The 21756-nt window shown below is 36.4% G+C and overlaps 1 protein-coding gene across 7 annotated transcripts in view; it reads right to left on the reverse strand.

The window, feature by feature from the left end:
- NBEA (neurobeachin) overlaps positions 1-21756 on the reverse strand; it is a 652386-nt gene that overhangs the window by 70799 nt on the left and 559831 nt on the right. For all 7 annotated transcript variants that reach the window (XM_065901711.1, XM_065901709.1, XM_065901706.1 and 4 more), the window contains one exon: positions 8281-8421. In XM_065901711.1, coding sequence (XP_065757783.1) covers positions 8281-8421 — 141 coding nt within the window. The remainder of the gene's footprint in view (positions 1-8280; positions 8422-21756) is intronic.

A 21756-nucleotide genomic window follows, 5' to 3' on the forward strand; every position in this document is an offset into this window, starting at 1 on the left:
GAAAAGCTATGACAAACCTACACAGCATATTAAAAAGCAGAGGCATTACTTTGCCAACAAAGGTTCATATAGCCAAAGCTATAGCTTTTCCAGTAGTCATGTATGGATGTGAGAGTTGGACCATAAAGGAGGCTGAACACTGAAGAATTGATGCTTTCGAACTGTGGTGTTGGAGAAGACTCTTGAGAGTCCCTTGGACTGCAAGGAGATCAAACCAGTCAATCCTAAAGAAAATTATCCCTGAATATTCATTGGAAGGACTGATGCTGAAGCAGAAGCTCCAATACTTTGGCCATTTGATGCAAAGATCTGACTCACTGGAAAAGACCCTGATGCTGGGAAAGACTGAAGGCAAGAGAAGAAGGGGACAATAGAGGATGAGACTGTTGGATGGCATCACCAACTCAATGGACATGAGTTTGAGCAAACTCCGGGAGATGGTGAAGGAAGCTTGGCATGCCACAGTCCATGGGGTCGCAAAGAGCTGGACATGACTGAGCAACAATTACTACCAGATTCACTGTTTTATCTCCAACACTTAGAAGAACTCCTGGTACACCCAAGCTGCTCAATGTGTTAATGTAATCTGTTGAAGGAATGAATGAAATGACACTAAAACAAATCAGATAGGACTAGATCAACTCTAGTCCTTCTAGTATTCTGTGACTATTACCTTACTGCAACATGGTGTCTGTCATTAAGTACATATTCCCTTAGCAGGAAACCTAAGATTAATGTTATCACAAGGTCCTAATGCATTTAAATTTATTGCTTTTTTGTTATGTTACTCATCATAACAAAGATGAGTATATATTTACTTTCTTATGGTTCAGTCCCTCTCTCTTAAATCTAGGATAAATGACATGTCACTCCTAGGTTCAATAACATTAAGAAATCCTTCCTACATATTTAGGGTTTTTTTTTCTTAATATATAATCTCTGTTCATTCTTTTATATCCGTAAAACATACTCTGTCTCTTTAAACTCCCCTTTTTGCCACTAGTCATAAAGTCCAGTTGTCAGGCAACAGCTATAAATATTTATATGCCTCAGTATCTTCCTGAAATTTAGTATGGCTGGATGTCATCAATTTTATAACTTTGTAATATGCCACCAATTTTCATGTCTAATACTGAATGACAGAAAAGTATGGTGAAAGAGAGAAGATGAAGAATGATACAACACTATACAGGTAAAGATCATAGGTATTACTGATTTACCTCAAAATCAAATATGCCTCCAGTAGGTCTACATTGCAGTTTAAGACTTTAAGTGATTTGACAGACAAATAGATGCCCCCAAAAGTAAGTTAGGAAAAAAAAATCTAGGGATGTCTTTCACTAATTAATTTGCTTTGTAAATTTTAAAATCCCTATTAAATATAAAGCAGTCAATGCAGCACATCTTATCACTAAATTAAAGTGGGGATAGAAAAATTCTAGAAATAGCAACAGTAAACTGAATGAAATGACAGATCTAAGTTTGAATCTTGGTGGAACCATTTACCTCTTAAGCAAGTTACTTAACCTCAAATAGGTAGCAATATGAAGTAACCATATCTCAGTTCCTTCATCTGTGTTAACTGGGAATAGCAATACCTGGTGGGTAATTCAGATTAAATAATATGGAGAAAGTCTGTAGCATCAGAGATGACAGAGTGGTGACAATGACTAACAGCTTCATGCCTGGTGTCAAGTACCCATGTTGGGCCAGCAAGACTGACAGTTTCTTAGGTCTTATTCATCCCTCTATCCTTAGGGCCAAGCATGGTGCTTGGTTCACAGTTAAGTGTTTAATTAATATTTTTGAACATACATAAACATACAAGGTACTGCTGGGAGACGAGGTATGGTTGGATAAGAGTAAGATATAGTTTTCCTAGTCAGTTTTTAACTACTAGTTTGACCAAAAAGTTGCATCTTCAGAATCCACTTCTTCGTTATTCTAGGATGCTGATGTAAGGGCATTTATGTTTTCTTTGTAGGTAGTAGGCAGAGAATAATTTAGAGGGGTCTGAGTTGTCTTCATGGTTTTTAACCTATTATAGATGTGAGTGAAGACCCATTTATACATGAAGAGTCTTACTTCTTATCATCAACCACTAAAAGCTGATCTCTACCCTAGCCTAAATTATCAAACTCTTCCTTAGTTTTGAACCCTTAGTGAAGTCATGCCAAGAATAAGTGCAGATGGGCACAGTGAAAATAAACCTGAAATTGAAGAATTATTTACTTCTGGTCATGAAATTTATGAATCTGGTTGCACCCAAAGCACAGAATATTGAAGAATTCCACATTTTTTGCTATTCCACATAGCCTTTAAAAAGATCTAGTTAACAACTGTTTGAGGGTCACATACTACTTTACTGATATATATTCTCATTATTTCCAAAGGCCTCTAGCTGCTACAGTGGTTGAGTACTAACAGAAAGGGAGAACCTATTTGTTTATAAGTGGGTAATGATCTTTCAAGTCCTGCTCACTAGAGAGATTACCTTTTTTCATGTGCTCCCATATTACCTTCAAGGCGCAGTACAAGGACTTTCTGTTTCATTTGCTTCATGCTTGACTAACACAGAGGATCAAGTGCTACATTAAGTTTAAGAAACTTTAATATTTATTCAATTGACACATGTTGATCAAACCACTTTCAATGTGTGCGTGCTCAGTCACTCACTCGTGTCTGACTCTTTGTGACCCCATGGGCTGTAGCCCGCCAGTCTCCTCTGTCCATGGGATTCTCAAGGCAAGAATACTGGAGTAGGTTGCCACTTCCTCCTCCAGGGGATCTTCCCGACCCCAGGATTGAATTCATGTTCCTTTCTTTCTATGTATATATCATCATATTTGGTATTTTATCATTCTCCTAGAAAATTTTTGGCTTTGGAGATAAGGTGGAAAAATAAATAAATGTTAAACAGAAAATTCAGAAATTAAAATACTTGTACTTGGTTGGGCTTTAAAAACTTCAGGTTCTGTCCTGCGGTATAAATGGCTGATGGCAGACTTCTTTCTCCTGATTACATCTACACTAACCTTCCAACTCATCCTTGGGGCCAGAAAGTCAAACTAGCCTGTCCTACATGAGAAGTACCAGCCCGACTGAATTATGTCATAATCTTCAGTGCCTGCAAGGACACTAACAACCTGTCCTGCCTTCCAATGATGTGAAAAGAAAGTGAAAGTGTTACTCGGTCAGTCATGTGTGACTCTGCAACCTGATGGACTGTAGCCCGCCAGGCTCCTCTGTCCTTGGAATTCTCTAGGCAAGGATACTGGAGTGGGCTGCCGTTCCCTTCTCTCGGGGATCTTCCCGACCAAGGACTGAACCCAGGTCTCCTGAGACACCAGAGGAGCCCTCCCATGATCTGATCGCAAACAACTCACCCTTCCCGGGCCATCCAACTCTGTCACTCTTCCCCTCTGCTCTTCAGACACCTCCTTTATTTTTCTGTCTTACATGACTTCTGCTCAGTAACCCATAAGAGTTTTTTTTACACCCCTGTCCGCTCTTCTCTTCTTTCTCTTCGTTTCATTTGAAACAAACCTCATTCCTTGTTAATAGTGCCAGGACATAATTTTATCAAAGAAAAGATATATATACCTTGAATTTATATAAAGCATAATAAAGACCAAAGGGAAGGGAACTAAAGTTATGAGCACTTTTTGTGCATGGCACTGTATTATCTCAGTTAACTAAATCAATCATCCCTATTATCCTTTAAGTGGGTGTAATTATCCCTGTTTTACATCTGAGAGAGATCACACTCTCCAAAATGGAGGAATCATTGTTTACACTGTGCTGTGTCTAACTTCAGAATTTTATTTTCTCCCAGTGTTTTCAAAAGAAATCAGAAGTATCTTTTTGGATCTTCAGAAACCTATGTGTTTACCATACACCAGGCTCTTGTTTAAGAATCCTCATCTTTCTCCAAGTAAACATGCATTGTCCGTAAGCATCAGGAATCAAGAGAAACAGGATGGCAATATTCTATTCAATAGCATTACATTTTGGTCTTAATTACAATGCTTGCATTAAGTGCTTTTACTATTTTTTCCCCCACTACAAATATATACTGCTGAAGATATATTACAGTTTAAATAGGCTTTTGGGTAGGCTTTCAAGGCAACTCATAATTTATGAAGTAAGTCCCAAACTCTAAACAATTTATTTATCAATTCACTTGCTGTACAACCTCTTTAACCTCCTAAAAATTATGATTAAATGTTTGACAATGGAGTTTTGAACAGGTAGGTTGAATATACTGAATTTGGAACTTGAATAGGTTACTAAAGGATATAAGAGTTCGATTTAACTACTTCATTGAATATGTTTTATATTCAGGGTAAGATTTAAAGCAAAAATATTCCAAATAAAATGTGTCCTTTTATACTATTTAATATCTGAACAAACTCCAAAACTCTGTAACAGTTTATTCATCATTTGCCCAACAGCAGGTAGCAGAGAAACAGCTTTTTCAGAAACTTGCAATTTAGACAAGTGACTTTACTGGTGGTGTGTCTAAAATAATACTTTTAATTTTCAGTAATGAGGTATGTAGCTAATTTGCATTTTAAAGCAACTATTATCAATGTCATACTAAATATATTGACTGAAACTAATAATGAGTTTAATGACTTTGGGTCTAGCAGGCTTGAAAGATAAAGAACAGGTATTTATTTTAATCTGTATTTTATTTTTATGAACAAATTTTCAATGATACAAATTTTAATGTATTTTCTGCTTCATAAACTCCTTGAGATGGGAGTGAGGAAATCACAATTCCCTGGGCCATTAGGTTAAACACTTAGTAAGCTATTAGACTGTGATACTTCTATTTATAACAGTACAACTTGAGATGCATTGGCTAAATGAGTTCCCATAAAAGCAACCCTATAGATTTCTTCTTTCAAGGCAGTAGCCAGAGGTCACATGTGACTACTGAGTACTTAAAATATGGTGAGTTTAAGCTGAATGTGCTACAAGTAGAAAATACATCTGGATTTCAAAAAATATCCCCCCCCCAAAAAGTGAAATATCTCATTTACACTTTTTATATTTGTTACATGTTGAAATTACAACATTTTGGATCTACTGGGCTAACAAATATATTTATTAAACTAATCTCACCTGTTTCTTTTTACTCTTCAATGTGGCTACTAGAAAATTTAAATTAAATACATAAGTGGCTTGCATTACATGCCTGCCGTTCAGCACAGCTACAGACAATACTAAAAGGGAAAGTGTAGGATAAACAAGGATAGCATTTCTGCTGTGCCCCTACAGAGAGTCATATTCGTACTCCATTTCTCTAGAGTAAGAAATAAATTTAGGGATGATTAAAATTTATTATTTGATAAAATGTTTTGTTTATCGGGGATAGAAGAGTGTTAACTTAAATCAAGCTGCTGCTAATAAGTATTTTTATAAATCTATCCTTAAATTCTTAGAAAACTGATTTTAGACTTATTTGATTATACAAAATGCCATTGAATATCATTTTATATATCTCAAAATACTATAATACATAATATGTATAATATACTCTCATATAATTCTCAAACCAACTGACTTGATAATGGTTTTTTTCAGAAATGGTTCCCGACTTGTTTTTAATCCCAAAATGCCCTAAAAGGTGTCTTATGCCCCCACCCCCCAGAGTGATGGCTCACTACAGCAACAATTGTCTCTTGCTTTTTGTTTTCTTGTTGGTCTATTTTTGAGCTCAGATAAAATATTTTACATTTACTGTAAAGGACACCAGCTGTTTGAGATTTTGACTGGTGAATTTTTGGGTTTCTGTGTTTAGTTTTGACCTGTGGCTGAAACTGCAGCTATAAAGTTCTCTTTATATATGTGTGACTGTAATTCAGAAAAGCCTTTACCTCTTTATATGAGCGTCTAGTATTTTCTTACACCTGGAGAGAATTAATAAGTTATTACAACCCATAAACTAAAGGTGTTTTGTTCTGATTGGTTTATAGTGGTAAACAGACACGTATAAATCTAATATTTCCCCCAAATTAACAGAAACTTTTTAAAAAATAGAACTTCTCTAAAAGTCCTAGAGTTTAAAAAATTCTTAAATGGCTAGCTCAGAAACATTTTTATAAAAGGATCCAAATTTACATAGTTAAGTGAATTTTTGAACAAATTAGACAAACAACTTTGGTCTAAAAAAGTTTTATGTCTTTTCCTTTAGTTTATAATTATAGACTTTGTTTTTTAAAATAAGATTTGAGTTTGTTTCCTTACAGACTAAGCTAAACTTTAATTTCTTATGTTGGTTTAGGATTATGAAAAATATAAAACAGGCATCCAATTAAACTGAATCACAATTCTGACAAACTTTTTTCATAACAGCAATTATTTATAGTATATCACCTACCATTAATTTACAAGTTACCTAAAACATACACATACTACATGTTTGTAACGAGTTCAGTTTGCTTGAGGAAACTCTCCAAACCAAATTGTTTCCTTACGCAGTGGGGAAAAAAACCCTTGTCAGTTGGAGGTGCATTCCCTACTTCGTCAATGTGTTTCTGAGGCAAATCGGCCTCATGCAACAGAGTAGTCTGAAGTATATTTTGTAGATAACATTATTGATTGTATTGATTCAGAGATTTACTCCACAGTCATTTATAGTTTAAAAAATATCTGGCCATCTGACTCCAGTAACTGCTCTCAACAAGACTAGATTGGAGAGGGCAAAACCAAGGCAAAGAGATTTGTTAAGATTTTTTGCAATAATATAGATGAGAAAGAACAGGAACCTGAACTAAGGAAGTGCCAGAGATAATAGAGAACGGAGATAGACTGTAGATGGTAGAACCTATCCCATGTGATGCCAGACTGGATGTAACGGGCTGACAAAATGGAGAAAATATCTAGCTTAGGTAACTGGGTGTGATAAATGCAGATTATTTAGGTAAGTAATTAGTAGGAAACACCCCTGCACATTTATGAGGGAGATGAGAAGTTTATTTTTGGAAATGCTGTTTATAGTATTGTGAGGTGTTCAGGTAGAAAAATATAGAAAGACACAGAAATAAGCAAATATATTCATATCTTAGAAATACAGGTTAGGAGCCCAAGAGAAATGTCTGCAATGAAGAGAGAAGCTGGCAGTCATTAGTTTAGAACTGAATGATACAGTCCAGATAACATACCTAGAAAAATCCTGGGGAACAGAAATATTGAGAAAAAGAAATCTGAGCATGAGATAGGGCAGGACAGTTAGAATGACAGAAGAGAGACCAGCAGAGGATATTGTCAGAGGAGGCATGAGATGGGAGAAACTTCGAGAAGGAGGAAATGAGCAATGGTGCCACGTGCTTCAGATACACCATGAAGCTCTGCCATGTAACCCGTGACCTTCACAGAGACAACTCAGTAAAGTGGTGGGAGTGGAACCTGCATCAAGCAGGATAAAGACTGAATGTGGTGATAGGGGCCAGCACAGTGCAGAACTGGATAGTAGAGGCTGTGCTTCTGGTACATTTGACTATGCAGGGGGAGACGTGGGAAGTCACTGAAGAGTGGGTGGAGGCTGGGAGGAGGCATGTATGTATGTGCATATGTATGAAAGTATGTGTACGTGCAAACTGCATGCTTAGTCACTCACTTGTGTCCAACTCTTTTATGACCCCATGGACTGTAGCCCACCAGGCTTCTCTGTCCATGGGATTCTACAGGCAAGAATACTGGAGTGGGTTGCCATTTCCTCCTCCAGGGGATCTTCCTGACCTAGGAATCGAACTCCTATCTCCTGTGTCTCCTGCATTGCAGGCAGATTCTTAGCCTGCTGAGTCATGTGTAAGTATGCATTTAAAAGTCTGGAGAGATTTGAATTTATTTATGTCTTAGGAGAAATACAAAGTAACAGAAAGTCGTCTTCAAAAACATTAAGAAAATTGTTTTTTTAAAATACACAACCTCAGAAGCAAGACTGGGAGGGCTGGGAAGAATGCTAGCCGGTGACAATCAGTGTGAAAGGAAACACTGGATATTAAGGACACAATCTGGGAGTCTGGTTCCTTTTGTAAATGGTTTAGGTTTAAGAAACTCAATCTATCTTTCTAACCCAATTTTGCAAATAAGGCAACTCATTAACAAAAAGGAATCAGGTTTTGCCAGAGCTTGGCATCTTTCATTTCTACTTCAGTGGTCTCTAATCTCTGCTTAAAACTAATAAGTATATTTGATTTTTATTTAATTTCCTTATATTAAATACTCTGAGATACTAAAGGCAAACTGTAACTTAATGAAGGCACTCACGATCCGAACAAGCCAGGATAAAGTGGACATTGCCGTGGAATAATGAGTGTTGTAGTGGTAGGGAGGACTCTGATCATCTTCCCAGGTCTCGTAGCGCTCTGCGTAAAACACAGCTCTCTTTGGGTTCAAAGCACCGATCGGCTGTAAAAAGAGAAAAAGAAGCATTGTGTTTAATACAGTCATATTCAACATTATAACTCTTTACCTGAAAATATTTACTGTGAATTCATTTTAACGATAGAATACGTGTTATTTTGCATTACATTTTTACCAAATTTGATTTTGATATCGACATTTGATTTTGATAATCACTACATTTGCTAAAATTAACTCAAGAAATGATTTATGTATGCAGGGTTTCTAGGTTTTATTGAAAGTTTCCATAAAGTAGATTGTCAGAGATGAGCCAGTTTAACCTGTTAAGGCAAAACCAGTATTTTGGTGTTACTTTGCCTACCTAACCACAGCCATAATGAATATTTAGCTTGATTACAGGAAATCGAGTGAGAAAGTGAAGAAACAGTTGACCATGTGACCATCACATTAGAAAAAATCTTGTCTTAATAGCCAGTTAACCAGAGTGTGAAAGATAGTAGTCACACATATGGAAACCCTGCTGGAATGTTAGTCCCATTCTGTTATTATACAGATGTAGCAAGTATTCTTTTTATTAAATTCAACTGGAAATCTGAGGCTGATGGAAATAATCTGGACAATTCAGATTCCCTGGAAAGCATTCTGTTAAGGCCACTAAGTCTTGTCCTAGCAACACCACTACACTACTGATTACGACGTTAATCCCTACAGTGGAACACGTGGTAAAATGCTCAGGATACTATATGTGTGTATATATATATGTATTTTTTTTTCCAACAAAGCATATGTTAGTTGGACCATTGTCTCAAACTTCCCAGGACACCATTTATCAAGATTTTCTAACATTTAGTACTCACGATTTCAAATAGCACACTTCCTTAGCTTAAGTTTTTGTCTGATTTTGACTTAATGGCATATGGAATCTATTCATATAAAACCTAATAGCTACACTGCTTTGTTTTAGGTTGCATACTGTAAGAAATAAAAGTTTCTATAGAAAGCAAAAGATGAATAATATGTAAAATATATAATTCCTTTATTTCAAAATGTAATATTACTAGTTAGCTATGAAGTTCCCCCCAGGGCTTAATTTTAACAAGTAGTAGAAAATTAGTGTTTCAATGGAAGACAAATAATGTTACACAAGAGAGAAAGATTAATAAATTGCTTGTAAGCTTTTTCTTTGGGTCCCAGGGGACTAATTCAAACAATACAATGATGTCAGCAGTTAAAAAGTCTTTCAGAATTTTCATAATAAACTCTTATTTGCAAGGATCCTTTTCCTGAATATTAAAACTATTTATAAATTATGTTCTTCTTCCTTAAACTTAATTATGACTTAACAAAGACTAAATAATTTAATTATTTAATGTTTTCAAAACTGGCTTAAATATATATTTCAAATATTCTAAGGCTTAAACCTTATTCTCTGCTAAATGTTACTGTCTATCTCTCAAAAATTTTTTACTTGCATATAGTAAGGCAATGTAGTTTCATTAAATGCCAGCAAAATATTAATAATATTTGACATAAATATATAATTTTTTGGTAAAAGGGTAATTACTACAATAAAATTAATGTTGAGTTCTATTACAAATTAAAATAGCAAGTTGTTCATTTAAACTGGCCTATATATTTTATGGTATTCCCAGGTGACACAGTGATAAAGAATCTGCTCGCCAAAGCAGGAGATGTGGGCATGGATCGGGATGATCCCCTGGAGGGGGAAATGGGAAACAACTCCAGTATTTTGCCTGAAAAATTCCATGGAGAGAGGAGCCTGGCAGGTTACAGTCCATGGGATTGCAAAGAATCGGATATGACTGAGCATGCATACACATATTTTATACTTTTTAGATGTACAGATAAGTTTTTCTAACTCAAAATTATAAATTATAATATTATTATTTTTTTTAGAGCATTTAAATGTTGAGTACTTTATTCTGTCTTGAATAGGCTTACAGATCTTTCATATGCATAAACTGTCTACACAATCTTTCAGGATTGACCTTACCTGACACTGTTCTGCAAGGTCTCACAAAACCAAAACCCACAAAAGGGCCTCATGGCCCTTCTTCTAATATTTTCCAGGCTTCCCTCAACTACTTGAAAGTAGAAAAAATAAAAATAAATCTGTACGCTTTTTATTTTATTCAAGTTCCATCAAAGTCATTTTATTGGAGTGTTTTACAGAATAATATGTTGTAGGAAACAGCTGCCCTGTATTAAAGCTTACATGTCTACTGTTGAATTTTCATCTGATGCATTTAGAAATAAATTTTATAAAACAAGTATAAATAGTTTGGCTTGTACTTATTATTTTTCTATTATTTTACTTCAATCAAGAAGCAATACTTTAAAGGAAATGTGCTTCAAAGTATCTGTTTGGGAAATCATCACATGAGATCCAAATAGACCTATCTTTCTGTCTATCTCTATCTATCCATCTATTTGGCCTCCGTACCAAACTATCTACCTACTTACTTACCTACCTATCATCAATCAATTATTCACCTACCTATACCTACCTACTCAGTCACTCACTTGTCTGACTTTGTGACTGCACAGACTGTAGCCTGTAAATCTCTCTCCATGGAAATTTCCAAGCAAGAATACTGGAGCAGGTTGCCATTTCCTCCTCCTGGAGCCTGACCCAGGGATTGAACCTACATCTCCAGCGTCTCCCGCATCCGCAGATGGATTCTTTACCACTGCATCACCTGGGAAGCCCATATACCACCTACTTAACCCATGTATAAAGTGATAAGACTGCAAATTTGTTACCCTTTTAAAAATTGAGCAACTAATGCAATGTCAATACCACTTGGATTTAGTAAATAAGGTAGAATTATGATTAAAAAAAAACACCTAAAACTACATTTAATGAAATGTATACATTACTCTGCAATCTTTTTCAATTTTCATCATAACTACCATAGCAACAATCAGTTTTATTTTCTCTCAAACAGTAGGCATTTAGATACAGCTACCTCTGTGCTTTTCAGGGATTCTCATATGAAATTTATAACTGAAACTTTACAGCTTGCTCTAGATTTGTTATTTTGTCCTTGTGAGTTTGTATATCACAAGTTGATATACTAACACATTGCAGAAAATTATGATAACAATGCAAAATTAAAAAGTAATTTTACCTCTACGACACTTTAATATTATAATTCAAATTCTAACACTGCTATAAAGCCTGTATAGCTTGCAAAAAGCACTATTTTCAATATAGAATTGATGGAAATTACAGCATAACATTACCATGTCTACATGAAACACTATTAAATTTACTGAAGAAATGCTGTTGAGGATTTTCTCTGCTCTCTCACTTAATTTACCTGTTTTGAATACTGAGAGGGAGATTTGTTTCAGCAATAGTATCATAAAAAACTTTGTTTCCTGATAAACTATGATTTTTATTGTATGGGACAAAATTCCTGACAGATGCTTATGGAGATTTACATTACTAAAGGCTCTGAGAAATATTACTGTAAACAGCATTGCTTAATTTTGCTCATTCCTGTGTCTATTTTTACTAGAACCTCATCTTCTTTCATTTTGTTGCTACATGCAATAGAACTAGTGTCCATTAAAATGTACTTTGAAAAATTCTGGTTAGAATAATTATAGTATATATTTTTGATTGCTAACTTTCTTTTTGTTTCCTTTTCCTATTTTCTTTTCCTTTCTGTTCTCTTACGCTTTATCAATGTTTCCCTATTTTATGAAACCTTACAAGTTTTATCAAGTCTTTTATACAGAGAAGATACATAAATTAAATAAAATAGGTAAAAGTGAGGAACAAAAATGATCTAAATTAAAAATACTTACTGAGTGACTGTTACTATATGAGACACTAAAAGGACTCTTAGAGAATATAAAAGTCTGAACCTAGAGTTGATTTCAATAACTTTAAATAATGTGGATTGATGAGGTATGGTCAATACCATTAAAATAGCTTAAAAATGAAACGAAAGAAGAATAAAAAGGACTTTCAAGGGAAAATGAGAGGTCCAGTTAAATGAATAACTAGAATTCAATAAATTTAATTCTAGCATATCTAAATAGCTTGAAAATACTTATTATATTCACAGCATTAGGATTCTATTTATATATAAAAATGTTTAAGAGTCCACTATTGTTGCTACAACTGCTAATATAATACCATGTATAAGACTGATTTTCAAAAGTCTCTGAGGTGGACATGGTATTCATTAAGAACCTAATTTCATGACATGGAAGCAGGTGCCTGGGTCTCTACACTTCACACAACACTGCACTACTTTTTCATTGCTAAATATGAAATTCTGATCCTGATGTCTTTTTTTTTTTTTCTAAAACTGCCTATAAGATTCCTCGTCCATCATGGATCCTCAGAAAAGGAATGAACCTTATAGGCCTAGTAATTCTACTCCCTTAACGTTATAGATGAAGACAACGAAGAAAAGTCAAATCAAGATCACATTGCTGGTTGATAGCTGTACATTTTACAGAATGAGCTGAAACTGTGTGCCGGATATAGCTTAAAGCTGGGTAGAGCTGACTGATTGGCTTCTAAGTATTTTTTTCAGTTATTAGCTCAACATTCAACACAACTGAGCTTCTAACATAATCTAGTTTATCCTGTTATCTCTCATTATAGTAACTGAGGGTTTGGAAACCCTTAGAAGAAGCTTCAAGAATTCCTGATTTCTTGTTTTATCATCATTCTTAAAATTCTCAGTTATGACAAAATAGAAATCACACCTATAGACAATTCTGTGCTCAAGTAAATTCCCTGACTGTTCTTATCTGACCAGGGAATTTCAAACTATTCTTCTGGAAGCAGCTAAAATTTTATCTGTAAATCCCTACATGTTTGTAGCAGCTCATCTGGTAATGGTGAGGCAAGTTCATAACTTTTTTTCTTCCCCCCACAGCAGATAAGCCCTTCAAGGGAATGCCCTATGTTTAATTTGTCTCTGTATCCTCTGAGCCACGTGTCTAATACAGTATCTGGCTCTATTTAGATGCATCATAAATCCTGAATAAATGAAGACTAACTGATCCGACTGGACAATATTTTAGACTTCCACATAGAAATTTTAGATGAAATTTTTAGGCAAAATCTAAAGACAATACATCAGTCAGTCAGTTCAGTTGCTCAGTTGTGTCTGACTCTTTGCGACCCCATGGACTGCAGCACACCAGGCTTCCCTGTCCATCACCAACTCCCGGAGCTTGCGCAAACTCAGGTCCATCGAGTTGGTGATGCCACTGAGTCAGTGACACCGAAGACAATACATAGTGAAAAAATATTTATAGCACATATGATGAGATGATACTTTTCTTTAAAAAAAAAAACATAACCAAAACCAAAAACTCAAACAAATCAATAAAAATACCAAGGAATGATCCAATTAAGTATATGAGCAAATGAGATGAACAGGTAATTCACAGAAAAATGAATGGACTATATGTAGGAAAAATATCACTAGGTCATTTGATATAATGATACCTATCCTTTTGTTATTCAGTATTCATTATTCCATCTTTTTCTATGAACCACTCCTTCCCCACGCTTGGTCTATCTGGTTCAGGTGGGCCTGGTGGGTAGTCTTGTGATCCAGACCTGTCAATCAGCATATTCTAGCTATATGGTCAGTAAGATTGGTACAGAAATGTGTACACAATTCAAGTTATTTCAGTGAAACTTTGCCGAAACTACTTAAGAAAGAAACATTTTCTGTTCCTGGTAGGGTTACAAAGGCATCACTGCTATAACATAGAGAAGTTTGGCTGTGAATGATGCCAATGCAGAAAAGTATCAGAGACACAGCATCTTATGACACTGAGGAGTCCTTGGGTTCAGCTTACCTGAACTGACCCATTTCTGTATCTCTCAGTTATATGATCCAAAACAACTTTGTATTTTAAAACTGATTTAAGTTGATTTTCTGTTACTTGTAACCAAACATCTAAAGTACACCGGCAATCCTTAAAATGTCAAATAAAAATTATCTTTATTCATTAGATTGTCAAACATTATTAAGTTTCATATCACTCATTGTTGGCCAGGGTGTGCCAAAACATGATATCTCATTGTACAGTTGGTAGAAATATAACTGGTATAAATTTCTTTTGGGGAAAATGTAATATTTTAAGAAATATGCACATGTTTTGGATCTAGTAATTCCACTCTGAGGAATTTATAATATGGGAAGAATAAGATGCAAGTGCATTTTTTACAGAATTGCTTGAAATGGCAAAAAACAAATAAAAACTAGAAGTAGTCTAAATTTCCAATAAAGGATTAGTTAAATAATGACACCCACTGCTGTGTACTGTGCAGGAAATCAAAAAGGCTGAAGAGAAAAAATTCCAAGATAAATTAATTCAACAAATACTGAGGGCCTACTATGCGTCAGAAATGATGCTAGACCCTAAAATAAGATAAACAAGGTCACTGTTCTCATGAAGTTTGTATTTAAATGTAGGTGTACATCTGTGCATTTAAGAGAATGCATGTGTATGTGTATATGTGTTCCTGTCTGCCTGTAGAGACAGACACAGACAAAATGTAAATAAACAATTTGGTAAAAGAGAAACTATCAGCGATCAGTGCTCTGTTGACAATTAAAACTGTGTGGATAGGAAAGGCATCTCTAGAGAACTTGGAGCAGAGACACGAACGACCAGGAGAAGCTAATCATAAGAAATTCTGGAGTGAGGGAATTCAAGACAGAGGAAGAGCTAGTGCAAAGGCTCAAAGCAGGGCCCTGATGACACATTCAAGGAAATGAAAGAAAAGCAGTGTGACTAAAGCATAATAAACAAGAGGAAGAGTTTATGAGAAGAGTTAAAGCCGGCAGAGGCATGTCATATGGCTCTGGAGACCAGAGTGATGAAGCACGTTTTATGGGTGGAAAGTGTCGTGGAAAGCCACTCAGTGGTTTTAAGCACAAGAGAAACAAGATCTGAGTTAAGCTTTAGAAAGGTAACTCCAGTGGTTCTGTGGAGAATGGATTAGAGATAATATTAAATTATCAGGACTACTATCAGAATTGAAATATAGCCAGTTGTAAGAACAGCATCATTTAGCATAATCAATGTTTCCCTAAAAATCCTATAGTATACATGCTTAAAGTATTCTTGCTTATTTATTCAGAGAAAAATTTTCAAAGAATATACATGAAACTATAACAATATTGCCTGTGGGGAGTAAGAACAGAGATAATTTTTAGTTTTCCATCATTCTTTTTTTACTATTTGATTATAACCTTGGTTTATCCCATGTACAGAATTTTAGATGGCTTTTTAAATTATATGACTCACAGTAGCGTGTATATGCCAATGCTACTCTCCCAACTTGACCCCCTCACCTCCTCCCCCTGTGACCACATGTCCCTTCTTTACATCTGCGTCTCTATTCCTGACCTGGAAATAGGTTTCATGTGTAAAATAAACAGCTACTGGGAAACTCCTGTAGGGCTTCTGAGGTGGCACTAGTGGTAAAGATCCCTCCTGCCCAATGCAGGAGACATAAGAGACCTGGATTTGATCCCTGAGTTGGGAAGATCCCCTCGAGGAGGACATGGCAACACTCCAGTATTCTTGCCTGGAGAATCTCATGGACAGAGGAGCCTGGTGGGTTGAAGTCTATAGGGTCGCAAAGAGTCAGACACAACCGAAGCAACTTAGCACTGTGCTGAGCTCCATGGGCTATGCTGAAGCTGCTGTAAGGGCACATGGAGCTCTGCGATGACCGAGAGGGGTGGGATGGCGGTCAGGGGGAGGGCGTTCCAAAACGAAGGGGATACAGGTATACAAAGTTGATTTACTTCGTTGTACACTAGGAACTAACAAGACATTGTAAAGCAATTATACTTCAATAAAAAATAAGTTAGATGACCCAGGAATATCTTTCAAATGGGAACATTTTAATTTTCATAAATTTTAATAAATTATAGAAACTTTATATTTTAGCTAGCAAACAATAAAGATGTATTTTAAAGTATAAATTCCTGCTATCAATATTTACCAGTATTTGAATCACCTTATATCAGAACTTTTCTAGTTAAAACAAGTTAAGCGACAACATCAGGTAGAAGAGACAAAGGCAAAAGGTGAGATATTCTACAGGAAAGCTGGCATGATTTCTTAGTAAGTCACTATCATGAAAAAGAGAAGGTAGTGGTGAGGAACTATTCTGACCTAGAAGACATGTAAGAGACCTAAGAATTAAACATACATTGTGGTTATGGGACTCAATTAAGTCCATGGGACTTAAAGCTTTCGTGCAGCAAAGGAAACCACCGACAAAATCAAAAGATAACCTACTGAATGGGAGAAATTATTTGCAAATTATGACTGACAAGGGGTTAATATCCAACTTATTAAAAAAGTCCATACAATTCAAATTAAAACAAATAAGCAAACCAATTTAAAAATTGGGCAAAGGACTGGCATAGACATTTCCCCAAAAGCACATACAGGTGGCCAACAGTCACATGAAAAGATGAAAGAGAAAAACAAATTGAAACCACAATGAGATATCAGTTTACAGCTGTCAAAAGGCTATCATCAAAAAGACCACACATAATAAACGTTGGTAAGAATGTGGAGCAAAGAGAACCCTTATTCAAAGCTGGTGGGAATGTAAATTGGTGCAGCCACTATGGAAAATAGTATGAAGATTCCACAAAAAACTAAATATAGAATTAGCATTGTGCTCATGCTAAGTCGCTTCAGTTGTGTCTGACTCTTTGCAACTCTATGGACTGTAGCCACCTAGGCTCCTAAGTCCATGGGATTCTCCAGCTAAGAATACTGGAGTTGGGTGCCATTCCCTTCTCCAGGGGATCTTCCCGAGCCAGGGATTGAACCCATGTCTCTTGCATTGGCAGGTGGGTTCTTTACCACTAGCGCCACCTGGGAAACCCCAGAACTAACATATGATCTAGCAATTCTACTCCTGGGTATATATTTGAAGAAAATGAAAACATTAATTCAAATAGATACATGCATCCCAATGTTCACAGCAACATTGCAACAGCCAAGATATGGAAGCGAACAAAGTGTCTATCAACAGATGACTGGATAAAGAGAATGTCACACACACATACACACACACACTGCAGAATACTAACTACTCAGCCGTAAAAATAATGAAAATGCTGTCATTTGCAACAACATGGGTGAACCTGGAGAGTATTATGCTTAGTGAAATAAGTCAGAAAAAAGACAAATACTGTATAGTATCACTTATATGTGGAATCTAAAAAAATAAAACAAACACATGGTTATAACAAAGTAGAAACAGACTTATAGAAATAAAGAACAAATTAGTAGTTACCAGTCAGGAGAGGGAAGGTGGGGAGGGACAAGTTAAGAGGAGGGGGTTAAGAGGTATACACTACCATGAAAAAATAAAGAAGTTACAAGGACATATTGTACAGCAAAGAGAATATAGCCAGTATTTATAATAACTTTAAATGGAATATAACCTATAAAAATTGTGAATCACTGTTTTGTACCTCTGTTACTAATATAATATTGTATATCGACTACACTTCAATTAAAAAAGGGATAAGAAAAAATAAATTGCTCATTAAAAAAAAAAATTACTGTGTAGTCCTTGACTGAATACTATCTTGAACAAACCAATTTTTAAAGACATACAGTAGGTAACTAGAAAAACCTGATTATGGTCACAGTTTTAGATAATATTAGGGAAATACCATTAAGTTTTGTTAGGTGTGAAGATAGTATTCTGAAAATGGAGGAAAATGTATTTTTCATACTAAAGTATTTAGGGATAAAGTGTAATATCTTTAATTTACCTTAAAGAACTTCAGTAAAACAAAAAGAAGCTAAAATGTTAATAACTAATATCTAGGTATTGGGCAAGTGGGTATTAATAACTGTTGGTGCTTTTCTTTTGAAACATTTTATAATAAAAAGTCAAAATAAAATAAAAATGGAATGTAAAAACCAAAAAACTCTTTCAAACTCTAACCAATAGTGCTTATGTTTTAAGTTGTTCTTATTGATAAGAATGCTTTTAAATTGGAAATTTGTGTTTGCAAACTGTGTGAAAATTTTGGTCTCTGAAATAGATTTAATCTCCCTTTTGGAATTTTATGCACACTATTAATCTGCTTAATATGGTCTTTCATCATCAGGTGAAATTCAGCTAATCACATCACAATTCCCACTTACATTCTTAAGAAATGGAGCCTGAAGTAATGAAGCATTAATAAAAGGAAGTGTTAGGAATTATATTTTGTTGGCTTTAACTGAGTGTATTTCTTTTAATACTTTTTAATAGGGTGAATAAACACAGTTAATTATATTATGAAAAAAGATAAACTTAGAGCCAAAGTTGCACTTTGATTAGCACAGTTTATGAGCACGTCAGTAGGTTGCTCAGTCCCACATGGGACCACGGTCTCCGCAGAGGGAGAGGCTCAGTCCAGGCATTGCTGTTGCCTCCCCTGTTTCTATTTGACATGGCTGTCCCAGCATTTAGGAGAAGTGGAGCACATCTAGGAGGTAATGTAGTCATATAGGCACTTAATAAAAAAAAAAAAAAAGTACATTCTACCTAACTATTGTGGAGAAATTAATACAACCTGTGTTAACTAGTGCAATTTCTCCTAGAACTGTGGGGATAAAATGAGAAAATCTATGTACACTGCTTTAGCACTATGCCTGGCACATAACAGTACATGTCAAATGTGGGCTGTTACCATTACCCTGGAATAATTACTAAGAAAGCTAGTTTAAAATATCTTAGTGAAAAGTACTCAATTTTACATACAAACAATAGAAGTAAAAATAAAATACCTTAAATCTTGATGTGTCAGTTCTAAAAGATGTCAAACTGCTAAGTAGTGGGGTGATGACGAGTCTATAAGTTTCAAGATCATCACTACTGAATATTCCATTTCAGCTGGGAAGCAAGGTTCAAAGAGGCCAACTCTGGCCTAATTTTGCCACAATGATGCTACATTTTAGATGTGACACACGGCGGGTGAAATAAAAGCACATAGAGCACACACTAGAAAAGTGCTCCAGTTGTTCCCAGTTCCTTTTTTTAACAGCTTACATTTTTAAAAGTAGGACAGGCTGCAGTATTTTCACCTTTCTATCTCCCTTTCGGAAAGGATAGGACGCTTAGCTGAATGGGAAGGCACAAGCAAAGAGGCTGAGTGGACTTTAGCATAAGCAGACAAAGCAGGACTGGGTGGGGACTTCTGTGTAAATCCTTAAAGCTTGCTGTCACCCTCCATGTGTCCCCAACAAACAACAGTGGAGAAGAAAACAAACCAAAAATGCCTCGCTATTTCTGGGGGTGTGTGTGTGCACACTAAGTCGCTTTAGTCGTGTCCAACTCTTTGAGACCCTGTATATAGACTGTAGCCCGCCAGGCGCCTCTGTCCATGGGAGTCTCCAGGCAGGAATAATGGAGCAGCCTGCCATTTCCTACCCCAGGGGCCCGACGCTGGGATCGAACCTGCCTCTCCTCTGTCTCCTGCATTGGCAGGAGGGTTCTTTACCACTAGCACCACCTGGGAAGCCCTTCTGGGTACTATGTTTCTGTTTCTGTGTTAGTCGCTCAGTCGGGTCCAACTCTTTGCAACCCCACAGGCTGTAGCCTGCCAGGCTCCTCTGTCCATGGGATTCTCTAGACAAGAATACTCCAGTGGCTTGCCATTCCCTTCTGCAGAGGATCTTCCCGCCCCTGAGAATGAACCCTGTCTCTTGCATTGCAGGCAGATTCTTTACCATTTGAGCTACAGGGAAGGCATGGGTGCTATAGTGGATGTGAATCAACTTGTTTCTTTTTCTGCACTTTTCTTGGTTTTCCTTCCTTCTAGCTAGAAGGAAAGGAGCTTAATACACAACCACGGGATTCTCCAGACAAGAATACTGGAGTGGGTTGCCATGTATTCCTTCTGCCTGGATCTTCCAGATGCAGTTATCAAACCCAAGCCCTACATACATTGGCGGGTGGGTTCTTTACCACTAGCACCACCTGGGAAGGCCAAAACAGTATCCAGATTTTGCCAACACATACCTTGTCTTAAGCAAAGGAGAAAAGGAAAGATATATCCATTTGAATGCAGAGATCCAAAGAAGAGCAAGGAGAGATAAGAAAGCCTTCCTCAGTGATCAATGCAAAGAACAAGAGGAAAACAATAGAATGGGAAAGACTAGAGATCTCTTCAAGAAGATGAGAGATACCAAGGAAATATTTCATGCAAAGACGGGCTCAATAAAGGACAGAAATGGTAGGGACCTAACAGAAGCAGAAGATATTAAGAAAAGGTGGTAAGAATACAGAGAAGAACTATACAAAAAAGATCTTCACGACCCAGATAATCACAATGGTATGATCACTCATCTAGAGCCAGACATCCTGGAATGTGAAGTTAAGTGAGCCTTAGGAAGCATCACTATGAACAAAGCTAGTGGAGGTGATGGAATTCCAGTTGAGCTATTTCAAATCCTGAAAGATGATGCTGTGAAAGGGTTGCACTCAATAGGTCAGCAAATGTAGAAAACTCAGCAGTGGCCACAGGACTGGAATAGGTCAGTTTTCATTCCAATCCCAAACAAAGGCAATCCCAAAGAATGCTCAAACTACCGCACAATTACACTCATCTCACACGCTAGTAAAGTAATGCTCAAAATTCTCCAAGCCAGGCTTCAACAGTACGTGAACCGTGAACTTCCAGATGTTCAAGCTAGCTTTAGAAAAGGCAGAGAAACCAGAAATCAAATTGCCAATATCTGCTGGATCATCGAAAAAGCAAGAGAGTTCCAGAAAAACATCTATTCCTGTTTTATTGACTATGGCAAAGCCTTTGACTGTGTGGATCACAGCAAACTGTGGAAAATTCTGAAAGAGACGGGAATACCAGACCACCTGACCTGCCTCTTGAGAAACCTGCATGCAGGTCAGGAAGCAACAGTTAGAACTGGACATGGAGTAACAGACTGGTTCCAAATAGGAAAAGGAGTACGTCAAGGCTGTATATTGTCACCCTGCTTATTTAACTTATATGCAGAGTACATCATGAGAAACGGTGGGCTGGAGGAAGCACAAGCTGGAATCAAGATTGCCAGGAGAAATATCAATAACCTCAGATATGCAGATGACACCACTCTTATGGCAGAAAGTGAAGAGGAACTAAAAAGCCTCTTGATGAAAGTGAAAGAGGAGAATGAAAAAGTTGGCTTAAAGCTTAACATTCAGAAAACTAAGATCATGGCATCTGGTCCCATCACCTCATGGGAAATAGATGGGGAGACAGTGGAAACAGTGTCAGACTTTATTTTTTTGGGCTCCAAAATCACTGCAGATGGTGATTGCAGCCATGAAATTAA

Source organism: Muntiacus reevesi, chromosome 11 (assembly GCF_963930625.1).
Source record: "Muntiacus reevesi chromosome 11, mMunRee1.1, whole genome shotgun sequence".
NCBI classification, from domain to species: domain Eukaryota; kingdom Metazoa; phylum Chordata; class Mammalia; order Artiodactyla; family Cervidae; genus Muntiacus; species Muntiacus reevesi.